At 44.6% G+C, this 15518-nt stretch overlaps 1 protein-coding gene across 3 annotated transcripts in view; it reads left to right on the forward strand.

Moving 5' to 3' along the window:
• LOC122554101 (collagen alpha-1(XXIV) chain) overlaps positions 1-15518 on the forward strand; it is a 461503-nt gene that overhangs the window by 258665 nt on the left and 187320 nt on the right. For all 3 annotated transcript variants that reach the window (XM_043698575.1, XM_043698576.1, XM_043698577.1), the window contains 2 exons: positions 1229-1282; positions 3988-4041. In XM_043698575.1, coding sequence (XP_043554510.1) covers positions 1229-1282; positions 3988-4041 — 108 coding nt within the window. The remainder of the gene's footprint in view (positions 1-1228; positions 1283-3987; positions 4042-15518) is intronic.

Raw genomic sequence — 15518 nt, forward strand, 5'->3', positions numbered from 1 at the left:
AAAGTCTTTTCCCTAGGATCAGGGAGTCCAAAACTAGAGGGCATAGGTTTAGGGTGAGAGGGGAAAGATATAAAAGAGACTTACGGAAACAGACCCGTCGGTCCAACCCGTCCATGCCGACCAGATATTCCAACCCATTCTAGTCCCATCTGCCAGCACTTGGCCCATATCCCTCTAAACCCTTCCTATTCATATACCCATCCAAATGCCTTTGAAATGTTGCAATTGTACCAGCCTCCACCACTTCCTCTGGCAGCTCATTCCATAGATGCACCACCCTCTATGTGAAAAAGTTGCCCCTTAGGTCCCTTTTATTCCCCTCTCACCCTAAACCTCTAATTCTGGACACCCTCAACCAGGGAAAATACTTTGTCTATTTATCCTATCCATGTCCCTCATGATTTTATAAACCTCTATAAGGTCACCCCTCAGCCTCCGTCCATCCAGGGAAAACAGCCCCAGCCTATTCAGCCTCTCCCTATAGCTCAAACCCGCCAACCCTGGCAGCATCCTTGTAAATTTCTTTTGAACCCTTTCACATTTCACGTGTTCTATGTTGTAAGGAAATAAATCTCAGCCCGAGAGGGGTCCACACGGTCAGGATCAATGCTCCTCACTCGGTCGAAGTGTGCCAATGAATTCATTCTGCCAGAGACTCAGGTGACTCAGTAACCAGGGCAGCCTTCATGGAACCTTAACAAACCTTAATGTTGGGGAAAGTCAGGAATGAAACAAGTCTGAATGCTCGACAAAGCAATCACCTTTCCAGCATCCCTTGTGAGCTGAGATGACCGAGTCTGCACCCATTAGCTCCTTGAGGGAGTTTCTGCCCCTCTCTCCACTCCTGATCAATAAGCTTTCTGTCCATCCTGTGTCCGAGATATCTATCCATCACTCTTTTCAACTGTGACACCTCCTACTGTCTGTTCAGTATCACAGTCCCTCAGTCTCCCTCCCAGTTGTGGTCCCCTTCTCTCCCACAGTTGCAGAGAACCAACCTCAAGTGGCCTTGCCTGCGTGGTTCCATCATTGGATTGCACCCGGCCTGGCCCTCAATGGGCTAGAGCTCTGCTGGATTTACGGGTCTCCAAACACTGGGTTCTTTTGACTACTTTCAGTCTCTGTTGCTAATTAATTGCCGTGTCGAAAAGGCTGACTGAGAATAACTGTTATTGTTGATCTGCCATTTCAGTTACCATCATTGTGACCTTTGTGACTTTTCTTTAAGGGAGCAACTGGTTTGCCGGGACCACCAGGAATGAGAGGGAAATCAGGACCACAGGTACTGTAACATTGTGTTCAGTTTGTTACAGCGTGACCCAGGTTGAGCGGGTTAACTCTTGGCTTCATACGTTATTCACTTGTAGTAAAATTAACAAACTTTGTGTTAAATTGAGAAAGAACCCATAAAAACAACTATAAAACTGATGGAGGGGAACCATAGAGGCTGTCTTTTCTCTCATCCTCGTTTCTCAGGGCCAGGCCACAGGTTCCTATTGGGCTGCTCGATGCTGATGGGCAAAGTTCTCCAGTGGTTGGCTCTTGCCTGTGGAGCCTCTGCCGTGCTCTCCCTGCCCGCCATTTACAACATCACAAATACAGCATCCATCGCCAACCAGCTCTGGACTGGCACTCAAGTCCAGAGCCTCTTGTCCAGAGGTACAGACACTACCCACTGCCTCACAAAGAGGAGATACACAGATTGTTAATTAGTGATGGGTTGAAGGGCTATTGGAGACCAGGCAGGAGAATGGATTTGAGACCGAGGTGAGCTCAGTCACGATGGGATCGAAAGCCGAAGCAGGCTCAAGGGGCTGAATGGCTTTCTCCTGCTCCTATTTCCTGCATCCTTATGATCATCCAACTCCATTTCCTGTTTCTGCTCTCTCCCCATATTCCACTATCCCTTTGGCCCTCAGGTATGTATCTAACTCCTTGAAAACATTCAATGTTTTGGCGTCATCTGTTTTCTGAGACAGTGAATTCCACAGGCACCCCACTCTCTGGATGAAGACATTCCTCATCACCTCAGTCCGAAATGACCTGCTGTGTATCCTTAGCCTGTGACCTTGACCTTGTGAAAGGGTTAGAGCTCCCTCCATTGAGGCAGCACTGGTATCTTGCAGGTACCGTGCGTATGGTCACCAACTTCAAGTCAATGTTGATTTATTTCCATGAGATGATTGATGAAGATAGGGCCATGGATGTTGTCTGTGTGCTCTTTATGAATACAATTGACAATGTCTCTTATAGAGTGATAGAACCGTCTACAGTGTGGAAGTAGGTCATTCAGCCCATCAAGTCCACACCAACCCTCTGAAGAGCATCCCAACCAGACCCAACCCCCTACCCTATCCCTGTAACCTGCATTTCCCATGGCTAACCCACCCTAGTCTGTAGATCCTCGGACAATTTGGCATGGCCTATCCGCCTAACCTATACATCTTTGGTTTGTGAAAATAAACCAGAGCACCTGGAGGAAACCCACGCAGACACAGAGAGAACGTGCAAACTCCACACTAACAGTCACCGAGGGTGGAATCGAACCTGGGTCCGTGGTGCTGTGAGGCAGCAGCACTAACCACAGAGCCACCGTGCTACTTTCACAGTAGGCTGGTCCAGAAGATTAAGTGGCATGGAATCCACAGTGAGCTAGTACATTGGATACAAAATTGACTTGGTCACAGAAGACAGAGGGTAGTTGTGGAGGGATGTTTTTCTGACTGGAGGTCTTTGACCAATGGTGTTCCTCAAGGATCGGTGCTGGGATCTCTGTTGCTTGTACAGGTTTTTCTGCTAAAATGTGACCCTGCGCTATAGAAAATCGCCCAGCAGAAGATTGCTAATAGAAAATCATTATCCCCATTCAGTAGAAAGTTTATATTCTGCAAACAGCGTCCACAATTCATCAATCATGTTCTAGCCAATTCATGTTAATGAAACACATGTTTTTGCAGAACGCTCTGTAATTTATATCAATGATTTGGATGAACATACGGATGGTTTCATTAATAGGTTTGCAGATGACTGAAGAATTGGTGAAGTTATGGAAAGTGAGGAAGTTTATCAAAGGAATACAAGAGAATATAGATCAATTGGGTAGTGAAATGGCAACTGGAGTTTAATCCAGACAAGTGTGAGGTGCCGCATTTTGGGAGGTCAAATGCAAGAGGAAAGCATTCTATAAATGGCAGGACCCTAAGGAGCATTGATATACAGAGGGATGTTGGGTGCAAGTCCATCACTCCCTGAAAGTTGCTACACAAGTGAGCAAGGTGGTAGAGAAGGTGTATGGCAGGCTTGCCTTTATTAGTCAGGGCATTGAGTATAAAAGTTGGCAGGTCATGTTGCAGCTGTATAAGACTTTAGTCAGGCCACATTTGGAGCATTGTGTGCAGTATGCACACTATTAAAAGGACGTGGAGGCTCCGGAGAGGGTGCAAAAAAGATTTGCCTGGATTGGAGCGTATTAACTATAAGGAGAGGTTGGATAAACTTGGATTGTTTTCACTAGAGGCTGAGGGGCAAGCTGATAGAAGTGTATAAAATAATGAGAGGCATTTAATTCTCTTTCCCAGAGTGGAAATGTCAAATATTAGGGGGCATAGGTTGAAGGTGAGAGGGGGAAAGTTGAAAGGAAATGTGTAAGGCAAGTTTCTCACAGAGAGGGTGGTAGGTGCCTGGAACACACTGCCAGGGGAGGTGGTAGAAGCAGATATGGTAGCAATGTTTAAGAGGCATTAGACAGACACAGGAACAGGCTTCAGATAGAGGGATAGGGAGCATGTGCAGGCAGACAGGATTAGAATGATATCATGTTCAGTACACAGACATAGTGGACTGAAGGGCCTGTTCCTGCGCTGTACTCTTCCATGTTCTGTATGTTAGACATTGAAGCACTTGATTGAAGAAGAATAGTTTTGTCCTCCTATGTTTCTGATATTCAGAAAGACTTGCTGACATGTTTTTTTTTTCTTTTTGCCTCAGGGTAAAGTTGGAGATCCTGGACCCCAAGGTTTACCAGGTCCTCCAGGACCAGAGGTTAGAGCTTCAAAGTAATGAATTGTTGTTGCGATTTCTCATTTCTCCAGCAGTTTGATGTCCCCACATCCGTTTACATTTATATGGCACCACTGGCTCAGTTAAAACCTCCCAAGGTGTGGACATTAAGAATGTAGGAAATAAAGGCAGGAGTAGGCCATAACTCAAGAGTTCTTCAAATCTTCATTCTTCAGTTAAAAATCACACAACACTAGGTGATAGTCCAACAGGTTTACTTGGAAGCACTGGCTTTCGGAGCACTGCTCCAAAGATGAAGAAGCAATGCTCCGAAAGCTAGTGCTTCCAATTAAACCTGTTGGACTATAACCTGGTGTTGTGTGATTTTTAACTTTGTACACCCCAGTCCAACACCGGTGTCTCCAATTCATTCTTCAGCTCAGTTTTCCCACCCAAGTCCTTATAATCAGTGATTTACTTTGGGTCAAAAAAGTTGTTGACTTCAGCCTTGAATACGGTCAGAAGTCACATGACACCAGGTTATAGTCCAACAGGTTGATTTGAAATCACAAGCTTTCGGAGCGCTGCCCCTTCGTCACGTGGAATGATGAATGAGCAGCGCTCAGAAGCTTGTGATTTCAAATCAACCTGTTGGACTATAACCTGGCTTTGTGTGACCTCTGACTTTGTCCATCCCAGTCTGACACTGGCACCTCTATATCATGGCCTTAAATGTACTCAATGGCTGAGGAGTGACTGTCCAGCAAAATTAACAAAAACGTCACAATGGAAACTCAGGAACAATGGAGGTTCGATGGAATTCAGGTGGAGATCAGCCAGGAACAAACTAAATGGCCAATCACAGGAATATATGATACAGGAGCACAGATAGCCTGTGCAGTCTTTTCTGCCATTCCCAAGATCATGGTCAAAGTTGGGTTTCAGTTCCACTTTCTCACAGTCCCCACATCCCTTGATTCCCTGAGAGGTGAACCATCTGTCTAGCCCAGCCTTAAATAATGGAGCACTCATGGAGAGGAACATTGCAAAGACTTACAATCCTCTGAGTGAAATGAGTTTTCCTCACCTCTGTCCAAAATGATTGACCCCCTTCTCCCGAGACTGTATTTTTAGATTCCCCTGACCAGAGGAAAGAATCTCTCAGTGCCTATCCTCTCAATCCTCTCCAGAATCTTCTGGTTTTCAATGAGACTGGAGATTATAGGCCTAACTTACTGACCAGGGTTCCTGAAGAAGGGCTTATGCCCGAGACGTCGATTCTCCTGTTCCTTGGATGCTGCCTGACCTGCTGCGCTTTTCCAGCAACACATTTTCAACTAACTTACTGACCAGTTTGCTCAATTTTGTATCTTCCTGTCTGAAATAATATTTCTCACATTATTGAAGTTTTCTGACAAACTCATTAGTAAGCTCCCAGACCCATTATTATAAAATGCAGAGTACATTGTGTGAGTGGGCAACTGAATATTGTGAAGCACGTAAATTAGAGTCCCAACCAAGGGCTACTGGATCTCAGTCACTTGTCTAAACCAAAGTCAACCCAGAGAAAAGGCTAGAACAGGTTGAAGGAGTGAATGCTCTACTCCCATTCCATGAACTTGCAGAAGTGTAAAAATTAGCCAGCATTTGCCTGCAGTTCCATCAGCTGAATAACAAACTGATATATGTAATAACGCCACCTAGAGTGAGTCAACAAACTTAAAGTTAATTAAACATAGAAAACGAGATTCTATGTTATTTTTGCTATTGCTCATAGGATTTGAAAGAGACAGGCATTTTGTAGATAATGCCGCAAACAGATTATCTTTGCCTTTGTTGTGACAGACAGTTTTCATCGAATTGTCCGATCTCATCCCCATGACAAAAATCCCAAAGCATCAAGTTTCAGCAGAAAATGAATCATGTAGAATTACAGAGGATAAGATACACCCACCTTTGTAGCTATCAGACCCATGTTTATGATTGTGCTCTTGCTAGAGACTGGGAGATAAATCTCTAGTGTTGCTGTGAAATTTCCCTTTAAAAGAATGTTCCAGAAACAAGGACTTTCTGCCAATGTACAGCTGAAAACTAAGTCCAGGCACTTCCAACAACTTACTTTGGGGATTTAGTTTAGCAAAGAAAGATCTGGATTAAAGTTTCCATCATTATTTAAAACAAGAGACCCAGCCAATTGCTTGTTCTAACTGATTTGTTCCTGGCATTTATTCATTCTGTATTTATGTTAACAGCTTCTGTTACTGTTGCAAAATAGCTTTAATGACAGGAGGCTGAAATGAGTTGATGTGAGAATGATATCGTGATCCCATGTTAAATAGAGTCATAGTGTCATAGAGATGTTCAGCATGGAAACAGACCTATCCATGCCGACCAGATATCCCAACCCAATCTAGTCCCACCTGCCAGCACCCAGCCCATATCCCTCCAAACCCTTCCTATTCATATACCCATCCAGATGCCTCTTAAATGTTGTAATTGTACCAGCCTCCACCACTTCCTCTGGCAGCTTATTCCATACCCATATCACCCTCTGTGTGAAAACATTGCCCCATAGGTCTCTTTTATATTAGATCACTTACAATGTGGAAACAGGCCCTTCAGCCCAACAAGTCCACCCAGACCCATTCCCCTACATTTACCCCTGCCCCTCACACTACAGGCAATTTAGCATGGCCAATTCACCTGACCTGCACATTTTTGGACTGTGGGAGGAAACCGGAGCACCCGGAGGAAACCCGCGCAGACACGGGGAGAATGTGCAAACTCCACACAGTCAGTCGCCTGAGGCGGGAATTGAACCCAGGTCTCTGGTGCTGTGAGACAGCAGTGCTAACCACTGTGCTACTGTGCTGCCCACTGTATCTTTCCCCTCTCACCCTAAACCTATGCCCTCTAGTTCTGGGCTCCCCCACCCCAGGGAAAAGACTTTGCCTATTTATCCTATCCATACCCCTCATAATTTTGTAAACCTCTATAAGGTCACCCCTCAGCCTCCGATGCTCCAGGGAAAACAGCCCCAGCCTGTTCAGCCTCTCCCTGTAGCTCAGATCCTCCAACCCTGGCAACATCCTTGTAAATCTTTTCTGAACCCTTTCAAGTTTCACAACATCTTTCTGAAACAGTAGAGAGAAAAGTTTAATAGGAAGATAGAAGGCGGAGCGAAGGAAATAAATGCTTATCTCATTATCATGACCTTGTGACTCCACAAGGCATGAGTCAGGAGTGTGATGGAATATTCACTATTGGCAGCTCCAACTACACTCAAGAAGCTTGACACCATCCTGGGACAAAGCAACCCACTTGATTGGCACCACGTCCACAAACATCCACTCCCTCCACCACTGACGCTCAGTAACAGCAGTGTGTACTGTCTACAAGATGCAGTGCAGAAATTCGACAAAAATCCTCAGACAGCACCTTCCAAACCCACGGCCACTTCCATCTAGAAGGACAAGGGCAGCAGATACATGGGAACACCACCCCCTGCAAGTTCCCCTCCAAGCCACTTGCAGACGTGGAAATTGTTATAACGCCCAGTTAGAGCTATAGAAAATCCCTCATTAATCACCTCATGGAGCTTGTTGAGTATGAAGTCCCATGGTTACAGGCTCTCTGGCTCCCCACCGGAGCCCTTTATAAAACAGACCCAGAAATGAATCTGTAGACCAGTCTGTCTCAGGTTGAGACTACCCCATGTACGCCACGAGTGGTGGCTCCCTCTTGGTGTTGAACAATAAACGATGTTCCTTTCCAGTCAGGTTTTCCTGAGTTATGACAGAACTGTATCACTATTCCTTCACTGTTGCTGGGGTAACACTGGACAGGATCTCATGAAGGAATCTGCCACTGGCTGGAGAGCTGCTGAAAGACCCTTGCTGCCTCCTTCAAGGGATGTCCTTTGATCATATTCCCAGTCAAGTCCTGGCAAGCCCACCCAGCAGCTCTAGACTGGAATTAAGACCCTGGGGTCAGAGGTCCTGTGAGCCAATCAGAGGTTGGCATCTTTTGTGTTAAGTATCGCCATGGGGGAGGGCTGTGCCTGCTGCTGAAGGGGGTGCCCGATCCCCACCCCCCCCTCCCCTCCCCCCGCCAACCCAGGTCCCAGGATTACTGAGGACCCAAGTCAAAGGTAAGACATTGGAGGTAGTGTTTCTGGGTAAGAGGGGGGTCAAGGGTGCCGAGAGCAAGGGGTCTCGCTGGACGCTCCTCTGACTGACGTCCAGTCTTTTGATCGGGCTGGGTCGCAAGAGGTAGTCCCAGCAGAAAGCTGAGGTAATCCCTGCCATAGGAATTAGTTGGAGCCATTGAAGGACTAAAAGGTCACCGTTGGCCTTATTGTTCCTGTCCTGAGCTTGATCACAGAGGAGGAACAAAAGTTGTAGATCTTGGATAAGCTGGTTCCCCAGACTTGTTGCCAGGATGGTGGGGAGAGACTGGGCAGCCTGGGCCTTGGGATTCTCTCCAGTTTTGAAGAATGTGAGGGTGACCTCATTGAAACCGATAAGGGATGGACAGGGTGGATGCAGGTAAGATGTACCCTCTGGTGGAGGGGACATCTGGAATCAGGGGCCACCATTGAATCACATAGGACATGTCATTCAGGCCCAAGATGAGGAAAAATTTGTTTTGCCTGTGAGGGTGGTGAGGGTTTGGAATTCTGTGCCCTTAGAGAGCTGTGGAAGTTCAGTCTTTGAATGTATTAATAAATATTTGTAGTAGAAAGGGTAACAGAGATAGTATGGGGATGAAAAGCCTTGGAGCATTTAATCAGTCAGAAAAGACATTCGGATCGGTACCTGACTAGGTAATGTTTAGAGGGATAAGGGCCAAATGCAGGCAAGTGAAGCTTGTTCAGTTTTGGAATACTGGTCAGCACGGACGAGTTGGACCGAAGGGTCTATTTCCGTGCTGTGTGACTCGCTGATTGTATTTAAAGGCAGAGCAGGTGTAATGGGCTCGATGGTCTCTGCCTTTCTGATGTTCCACTCTGTCTAAATAACTAGCATTCCAACTCTGAGCTTGCCATCTCTAGGAGCAGACATTAAGAATCACCTTCATCCCCTCCCCCACTCACCTATTGTACTCTATGCTACTTTCTCCCCACCCCCACCCTCCTCCAGCTTATCTCTCCACCCTTCAGGCTCTCTGCCTTTGTTCCTGATGAAGGGCTTTTGCCCGAAACATCGATTTTACTGCTCCTCGGATGCTGCCTGAACTGCTGTTCTCTTCCAGCACCACTAATCCAGAAACACTCCCTAGAACCTTACCATTAAGTATACAAGTACTGATAAGATGTGCCTTTCCAAAATGCAGCACTTCACATTTATCTGAATTAAACTCAATTTGACACTCCTCAGCCCATTGGCCCATCTGATCAAGATCTCGTTGTACTCCGAGGTATCCTTCTTCAGTGTCCACTACTTCAATTTTAGCAATTATCTATATTCTTACTAACCATATCTCCTATGTTCACATCCAAATCATTTATATAAATGACAAAAGCACTGATCCTTATTGCACACTGCTCATCACTTCTGGAGTCGAGAAGATATACATTGCAAAATAAATGTGGAGCAACTCGCCGTGCTATTCTTCATCCACCCTCCGTACGTATGGGACTGTGTACTTGACATTCATAAACTCCCAGAAAGGTGCACAGAATGAACAATTTATAGGCTAATGCCTGGAACTGGTAATCGTGCTATTTTTACAAAATCGGTTGCAGATGTACACCAAAGTCCCACATCTCCTGATGTATTCGTAAAACTCCACATTTATTCATGCCAAACCTGCCTTGTTAAAATTAGCACAATGCATTCCAAGGATGCAATGTCTTAATTGTTTATTAATAACAGGCTGAGTTTACTCACACAGGAATCTTGTCTTTTCCTGGAACAAGGTTTAAGGGAAACAGAGAATGAGCTATCAGGAAAGTATAAGCTTCTCTGAAGTTCAAGCAAATTAACTTAAACTTTGGTTCTCAAGTTTAATGGACTTCATGATATGCAGGAGTTGATAATAGCCACATGGTGGTAGTTAATGAATATAATGCAAAACATTTTCAATGTTAGTGCGTGACCATTTTAAGGGTATGGTATGGAAACAGAGTCATTATGTCATTGAACCAATCACAGAATTTTACAGTATAGAAGGAGGCCATTCAACCCATCATGTCGGTACTGGCTCCTGAAAGAGCTACCCAGCTCGTCGCTTTCTCTGGCCCAATCTCCATAGCCCTCTAAATTCATCCCTTTCAAATACCTATCCAGCTCTCTTTTCAACCCTTCTGTGGAATCCAGCTCCTCTACTCTCCCAGACAGCACATTCCAAATCCCAACAACTCTTGGTGTAAAGGCATTTCTCCTCATCTCACTCCTAGCTCTCTCATTGCCAAATACTGATATACCAGCTACTGAAAACAGAATATCCTTCATTACCCTGTCACAATTGTTCAGAATTTTGATCATCTCAATAAAGTCACCTCTTAGCCTTCTCTGCTTGAAGGAAAATAAGCCCAATCTTTGCTTGTATCTGAAATCCCTCATTCCAGGGGTCATTCTAATAAATCTCCTTTGAACTCTCTCCAGGGCTTTAACACCCTTCCTTAAATAAGCTGCCCAGAACCGAACACAAAGCATAATGATCCATAGACATTAGTTGAAATCTCAACACAGCAGCTGGGGATTTCAATTTAGTTAAAATTAAATGAATAACAGGCTAGTGAAGGTAATGGTAATAATCATAGAACATGGCATAGTACAGCACAGAACAGGCCCTTCGGCCCTTGATGTTGTGCTGACCTTTTGTCCTACTTGAAGATCAAACTAACGTAGCTACCATCCATGTGCCTATCCAAGAGTCGCTTAAATGCCCCTAATGTATCTGACTCTACTACCACAGCTAGCAGTGCATTCCATGCACCCACCACTCTCTGTGTAAAGAACCGACCTCTGACATCTCCCCAAACCATCCTCCAATCACCTTAAAATTATGCCCCCATGTGGTAGCCATTTCTGCCCTGATTTTTGTTAAAACCCATCTGTTTCACTAATGTCCTTTAGAGGGGGAAATCCATTGTCTTTACCCAGTCTGGCCTAATGTGACTCCAGACCCACAGCAATGGTGTTCCCTCTTAACTGCCCTCTAAAATGGTGGCGCAAATAAAACCAAGAACTACAAATGCCAAAGATGTGAAGCAAAAACAGAAATGGCTGGAGAAACTCAGCACGTCTGGCAGCATCTGTGGAGAGAAACACAGAGTTAACATTTTGAGTCCAGTGACCCTTCTTCCGAACCCGACACAATTTATTACCCACCACCATGTGGTTGTTATCGACTTCTTCATATGATAAAGTTGTGAAGAGATCTTGTTGGACTCAAATGTTAACTCTGTTAGCTGCCAGACCTGCTGAGTTTCTCCAGCAATTTCTGCTCTTGCTTCAGCAAGCCACTGAATTGTATTCAAGAAGCTGACTCACGATCAATCTCTCCAGGCCAATTAGGGAAGGGCAATAAATGCCAGCCAAGCCAGCAATGGCCACGTCTTGTGAATGAATAAAAGAAGTGGACGGAGAATTTTACAGCTTAGGACCTAGGTAGCTGCAGAGATGGACTGCACAATGGAGAGATTAAAATAGGAAGTGCTCAGGGGACAGAGATTGGAGGATTACATCTTCGAGGGCTGGAGGAGAGTTGTTACGGTACGGAGGGGAGGCAGAGGCAGTTTGGGGAAAAGGTAAGTCTTGGAGGATTTGTACAGAGGAATGAGAGTTTTATGACTGAGGCATTACAGGGGCACTGACATTTCACTGCCACTGAAGAAAGCCATCCTGTTTGAGAATGCAACAGATTTCCAGTTTTCCCATGGTCAGGTTTTTTTAAATGCTACTTTGGAAAACAACAAACATCATCGACCACTAATTCAGTAAAACAGTTCAGTGCCTTATTGAACTGCAAGGGATGTGTGGAGCCTGATGTGATTTTTGGTGCTGAAGTGAAATTCTTTGGGAGGTCATTCCCTGGAAATGATTGCAGGAGAAAGAGGCAGCATGAGGATAATGAATCCAGAATAACAGGCAGAGAATTCCATCGGGAAAATGGAAAGAAGCTGCCATTTTTCTGATCAACTCTCTCAGATTTATATCAAAGTGAGTTCAGCAACAATAGCTCCTTTTGAAGTAAAATGACTTGTATCTGACTTTGTCCCTAACGTTCCACCCAATGGAAATGTGCATGTCCTTTGCCATCTGACAGTAGCTTGAAAGCAAGAAGCAAAGCAAAAACAAGAGGGAATAAGACTGGAAATATTGTCTGATTTCTCTAAAACAGACATCCACATTCACTTAAAAAATGATGGAGTGGTAACTAGTGAGGATCTTAGCCTTAAACCACAAGAGGATACAGATTGGCTGGTCAGAGGCAAATAGAATTTAATTGGGCTAATTGTGAGGTGCTGCACTTGGACAGGATGAACAAGACAAGGGAATACATGATCAACAGTAGGATCCTGGAGCACCGTGAATCAGAATGTGCATGTCCATTGGCCCCTTATGATAATGTGACAGGTAGAAAAAGTGTTTAAGAAGGCGTATGGGATATTTGTCTCTTCTAGCTGAGGCATAAAGTTTAAGAGCAAGGAAGCCATGTGAAACTGTATAAAACATTGGTTAAGCCACAGCTAATGTACAGTGTGTAGTTCTGGAATCCATATTATAAGAAGGGTGTGATAGCACTGGAGAGGAAGCAGAGGAGGTCATTGCTTGGGATGGAGAGTCTCAGTGATGGAGAGAGATTGGATAGACTGGGGTTAGTTTCCTTAGAGCAGAGCAGACCAAGAGGGGACGTGATTGAGATGGAGAACATCATGAGGGACATAGATAGGGTAGACAGGAAGAAACGTCTCCCTTTGATGGAGGGATCAATGACCCGGGGACAGAGATTGAAATTTTCCCATTGTTTTCAGAATTGGAGAGGGGTAGGTGGACCTGAAATGTTAACTCTGATTTCTCTGCACAGATACTGGCAGACCTGCTGAGCTTTTCCAGCAATTTCCGCTTCTGTTTCTGATTTCCATTATCCACAATTCTCGAGGGTGATTTTTCACCAGATTGATATTTGGAATGAGTGGGTTGTCTCATGAGGAAAGGATGGTCAGACTGGGCTTCTCTCCAGTGGAGTTTAGGGGAGTAATCAGCAATGTAATGAAACCATAAAAACCCTAAGGGGACTTAACCGGGAGGATGTGCAAAGGATGTTTCCTCTTGTGGGAGAGTCTAAAACCAGAGTCACTTTTGAAATAGAGATGAGTTTTTTTGTCTCACAGAAGATTATGAGTCTTTGTTCCTCAAAAGATAGTGAAATCAGAGACTTTGGTAGATTCTTGATAAGCAAGAGTGTGAAAGGTCATCAGAGGTAGGCAAGAATTTGGCTTTGAGCTGACATCCAAGATCTTCATTTTTCATTCATCCATGAGATATGGGTGTTGATGACTAGGCCAGCATTTATTGCCCCAGAGGGCAGTTAAGAGTCAACCCCATTGCTGTGGGTCTGGAGTCACATGTAGGCCAGACCAGGTCAGGATGGCAGTTTCCTTCCCTAACGGACATTAGTGAACCAGATGGGTTTTTCCAACATTGGGTTAATGGTCAACATTAGACTCTTAATTCTAGATTTTTATTGAATTCAAATCCCACTATCTGATGTGGCAGGGTTTGAATCCAGGTCCCCAAAACATTACGAGGATCTCTTGATTAACAGTGCAGCAATAATACCACTAGACCATTGCCTCCCCGAATTAGAACTGCTCTTGTTAAGTGGTGCAGCTGGCTTAAGGGGTTGAATACCTTGTTCATGTTCCTACTGAGGTGTCCTATTGTCTCTGTGGCCAAAACACAAAGTTCTCCTTGGTCTCTTTGGGAACCATTGCACGGTTAGTCAAGCAATTGGCAAAGAAACACCAATCTGAAACACACAACCTTTGAAGGCATTGGAAGCAAATTGAATAATATTTATTGATATGGAATTAGATCAATGTTTGGAAGAGGGTGAGATTCTGGGATTCATGCCTGAAGCAAAAAAAAGGCAAAAAAAAGGCAGTTGATTGTAAGTAATTTTTGGCTAGTTTATTAGAATTAGAATTAGAAACAGGGAGATAATGGACGTGAATGGGTGGCTGGGGAACTGGTGCAGGAAGCAAGGATTTAAATTCTTATGTCACTGGGGTATGTTTTGTGGTAAGCATAAATTCTACAAGAGAGACAGTTTGCACCTTAATAGGTTAGGGACCAGCATTCTGGCAGGCAGGGTTTCTACTGCAACACCGCTACATTTAAACTAAGTAGCGGGGGGAGGGGACAAACTGGATGTTTAAGAAGGAAATTGGAGGGAAAGTTAGAACAAGGGAAGTCAAGAAAGACAACTGTATCAATGAGGCAGAAAACTCGGAAAGGGATCATGCTGTAAGGTTGAGTGAAATAGGAGTTGATGGGAAGTAACAAATTAAACATACTATACATGAATGCATGAAGCATTAGAAATAAGATGGATGAGCTTGAGGCTTTTTTGGAAATTGGCAGATACGATATTGTGGGGATAACTGAGATGTGGCTTCAAGTGGACAGGGCCTGGGAAATGAACATTCAAGGCTACATGTGCTTTCGTAAGGACAGACTGACGGACAGAGTGGGGTGGGGTGGCCATGTTGGTAAGGGATGATATTCAGTCCCTTGCGCGGGGGGACCTAGAATCAGAGGATGTAGAGTCAGTGTGGATAGAGCTGAGAAATACTAAGGGTAAAAAGACCCTCTTGGGAGTTATCTACAGGCTCCCAAACAGTAGTCTGGATGTCGGATGTAAGTTGATTCAGGAGCTGAAATTGACCTGTCGCAAAGATGTTACTACAGTTGTTATGGGGGATTTCAACATGCAAGTAGACTGGGAGAATTAGGATGGTATTGGACCTCAAGAAAGAGACTTTGTGGAGTGCCTCAGAGATGGATTCTTAGAACAGCTGGTGCTGGAGCCTAGCAGGGAGAAGGCAATTCTGGATCTGGTATTGTGCAACGAACCAGAATTGATCAGTGACCTTGAAGTGAAGGAGCCATTGGGAAGTAGTGACCATAATACAATATGCTTCAATCTGCAATTTGAGAGGGAGAGGGTACAATCGGAGTGACAATTTTACAGTTGAATAAAGGGAACTATAGAGCTATGAGGGAGGACCTGGCCAAAGTTCAATGGTGCAATACCTTAGCAGGGATGACAGTGGAGGAACAATGGCAGATATTTCTGTGTATAATGCAGAAGATGCAGGATCAGTTCATTCCAAAAAGGAAGAAAGATCCTATGAGGAGGCAGGGGTGGCCGTGGCTGACGAGGGAAGTTAAGAAACATATAAAGTCAAAAGAGAAAAAGTATAACATAGCAAAGATAGGTGGGAAAACGGAGGACTGGGAAGCTATTAAAGAACAACAGAGGATTACTAAGAAGGAAATACACAG

The sequence above is a fragment of the Chiloscyllium plagiosum genome, chromosome 11, assembly GCF_004010195.1.
Source record: "Chiloscyllium plagiosum isolate BGI_BamShark_2017 chromosome 11, ASM401019v2, whole genome shotgun sequence".
NCBI lineage: Eukaryota > Metazoa > Chordata > Chondrichthyes > Orectolobiformes > Hemiscylliidae > Chiloscyllium > Chiloscyllium plagiosum.